The sequence below is a fragment of the Penaeus chinensis genome, chromosome 35 (assembly GCF_019202785.1).
Source record: "Penaeus chinensis breed Huanghai No. 1 chromosome 35, ASM1920278v2, whole genome shotgun sequence".
Classification (NCBI taxonomy): domain Eukaryota; kingdom Metazoa; phylum Arthropoda; class Malacostraca; order Decapoda; family Penaeidae; genus Penaeus; species Penaeus chinensis.
Window position 1 is genome coordinate 8,395,108 of NC_061853.1, and position 3,105 is coordinate 8,398,212.

At 38.2% G+C, this 3,105-nt stretch overlaps 1 protein-coding gene across 1 annotated transcript; it reads right to left on the reverse strand.

Moving 5' to 3' along the window:
* Nucleotides 1-1,812: 1,812 nt before the first annotated feature.
* LOC125044473 (cuticle protein AM1199-like) lies at nucleotides 1,813-2,864 on the reverse strand. Its single transcript, XM_047641162.1, has 5 exons — nucleotides 2,836-2,864; nucleotides 2,559-2,689; nucleotides 2,301-2,369; nucleotides 2,009-2,129; nucleotides 1,813-1,891 (listed from the first exon to the last, which is right to left on the reverse strand). The coding sequence occupies exons 1-5, from the start codon at nucleotides 2,842-2,844 to the stop codon at nucleotides 1,832-1,834; spliced, it is 390 nt and encodes a 129-aa protein (XP_047497118.1). The 5' UTR covers nucleotides 2,845-2,864; the 3' UTR covers nucleotides 1,813-1,831.
* Nucleotides 2,865-3,105: the final 241 nt, after the last annotated feature.

Below are 3,105 nucleotides of genomic sequence, written 5' to 3' on the forward strand. Positions count from 1 at the left end.
TAATCAAAACCGGTCAAATACATCTCTGGTATTGTGAAGATATTAATTTTCCCTCTTACCTTTCCTATCATTTGTTATCTTCCGTGATCGCGATGGTGACACTATCATATTATATATGTATATATATACATATATATCCATATATATACATATACTTACACACTTGCATATATGTAAGTGTATATATATAAAAAAATAATAATAATGAAATAAATAAATATATATATATATATCTGTGTGTGTGTGTGTGTACATATATATATTCATATATATATATATATATATATATATATATATATATATATATATATATATATATACTTCCGCGATGGTCCAGTGGTTAGAGCCCGACCCTCGTGGTCCCGAGTTAAATTCCCCGTCGCGGCGGTCGTAAAACTGCCTGCGCTCTGACTGCTGGCTCGAGCCCGAGAAAACGACATATCGCCTTGAGAAGTCAAACGCAGGTGTCGTAGGGGAAGTCACCGCCGTGGCACAGGTGTTAGAGCGCCAAACCGCGGTTGATCAGGAAGGACATCCAATCAGGCAAGGGTGACATTGCCATTTAACCTCTCAGTAGTGAATTGAGAGAGGCCTATGTCCTGCAATGGAATGGATGGCTGTTTAAATATATATATATATATGTATATATATATGTATATAAACATAGACAGATAGATAGATAGATGGATAGATATATGTATATATCTAATATATACACATATACATACATATACATATATACATATATCTATGTGTGTGTGTCCGTGTGTGACTAAGAACACAATATAATGCCATTTTCTGTATACTTCTCGTATCTTTCCTTTGGTATGCCAGAGTAATAGATATTGACCTTGCATCTATGCGCAGTTTTCAGAGTATTGGTTATTAACAAAACCGTTGAAAACTGCCATGTAAAATTGATTTGATTCATGTTATGTCCTTTCATATTGCTATCTAAATTACCCTTTTCTTATCGCACTGTATCATAACAATTACTCGCGGATGCATTTTAGTGAACAAATGGAGTCTGTGACACGACGCCATAAGCCACGGTCAGGATCGAGGTCGCGAGAGGCGTCGCTCACGCATCTGGCCTCACAATTGCGGAATATAAAGTAAACAGTAGTTGAATAAATGAGTAGATAGATACTGAATGGATGAATAAGTGAATAGTGGATAGATGAAAACATAAGTAATTTGATAAACATATCGATAAATGAAATGGATATATAACAAAAACGTAATTAATTCATCTGTTTTCCTCGTCTAGGAAGGAGTTCGATCTTGACAATATCAAAAGCTCCTCCTACTAAATCAAGTTTATCATAATTTTATGCCATTAACTGGTGATAATCATAATAAGAAATATAAGAATATACGGCAATTAATTTGGCATTCACAAAGTATACGGTTTTGCTGATTCTTCTAATGAACCTCTTTATATTCTAATGTTCGTGTTTGTTTGTTTTTTAGATAAAGAGCATGTGTTTAGAGCGTTTTTTTTTTTTCAAGTTCTTTTCTCGAATAAATGAGATCTGAAGTATTTGAAAAATGCCTTTTTTTTTGTTTGTCTGTTTAGTAATGTTGTTTTTTTCTCTTCGTGTTCTCTTCACATTCTGTTGTCACTGTATCACTATGCTTAGATTGTTACTTTCATGAGATGAATCAGTATCTTTACTCCACCCATATACATGCTTTTCGTTGATATAGTAATCAAACAATGTACAATCAGATGATTATTTTATTCATGTTCATATAACAAAATATCAGTAAAAAGAAAATAAACTAAGCCTTAACAACATAACAAGAAGACGGCCTTCCATTTCCTAATCTAAACCGCCGTCGCTGCTGAAGCTGCCGCTGCCGCTCTTTGGCTTTCAGCGAACCGGATCTGAAATGAGGATCAGATCTGGACATCAGCAAAAAAAAATCACACGTTGGTTATTCATCTAAAAATAAGTAATTATTTGTAATTACAGTAAGATCCTGAAGCACTGTGTTTTCTCACCTGTTCGATATGCCAAGGTTCGAGAGGATGAGGCGTCGGGAGGAGGTCGGACACAGGCTGGAAGCCGCCCACGCCCGCGGTGTACGAGAGGGTGTGAGGAGTGCCGTCGGGATGGGTGAACCTTGGGCGAGGAAAATAGTTGAAAAGGGTAAGTATCTAACACGTTTTCTCGCATTCAAATATTATAAAATTCATAACAAGAGAGAGAGAGAGAATCAGAGAGAGAGAGAGAGAGAAAGGTAAGTACGAACACAGATAGAAACAAATAGCTAGACAGACAGAAAGAACTCACGTGTACTGTCCACTCTTAGAGGCTGCCGCTCCTGTCTCTTGCCACGCGATGCCGTTTCCCGTCATGATCCTGCAGACAGGCATCATGTTGAGTCAAGCACAATTGTAATCAACAGCAAACAAACAAGTACATAGGAAACAAATGATAAGAACAATGTGAAGGCAAGTACTCCATACATCAGGCAAACGAGTCTCTTTAGGTCAAGGCAGATGAGCATTGACTACTTCTGCAAAAGGGATTTGAGACGCGTCATCTTACCTGAATCCGTAGCCTCCCAGCAGGTCGATGGGCAACCTTTCGTCCACAAGGATGGGAACGGGCGTGGCGGCAGGGTTGGCATATTGTGGGCGTCCAGCCACTAAGCAAACACAACATGCTACCAGGAAAATCTATAAACACAAAAACATATAATAGATGCCATTGTTTTATAATTGTCCCTAAACCAAAAAAGGAATAACAACGAAGAGAGTAAAGATCAAGATTCTAATTAAGCTTTTATCATGAGGAGAAAATTGAGGTAAGATGAACAGCTTACAACGTCCATTGTGCGCGCGAGGAGATTCAGCGGAGGAGGAAGGCAGGTGACTGTGGGACTCAGTGGCCACGAAACCTTTATATATCAGGGTTCTTGCCTCTCTCTTCCTTCGTGCATCTCTCACTTCCTCTTTTTCTTTCTCTTTCTGGTTGTGTGTCTGTATGTCTCTTTCTCTTTCTTGCCCCCCCTCTCTCTCCCTCTATCTATTTACTATCTACCTCTTTCTCTCTCTTTCTTTCAGTGTCCATCATTTCGTCTATCACCTTTTGT

What these genes read in the sequence shown, in the direction of transcription:
- LOC125044473 (XM_047641162.1), bottom strand. An exon ending in TCTAAGAGTGGACAGTACAC is followed by an intron (nt 2,130 to 2,300) that starts GTGAGTTCTTTC and finishes TCCTCGCCCAAG; the next exon opens with GTTCACCCATCCCGACGGCA. An exon ending in AACCTTGGCATATCGAACAG is followed by an intron (nt 1,892 to 2,008) that starts GTGAGAAAACAC and finishes TCCTCATTTCAG; the next exon opens with ATCCGGTTCGCTGAAAGCCA.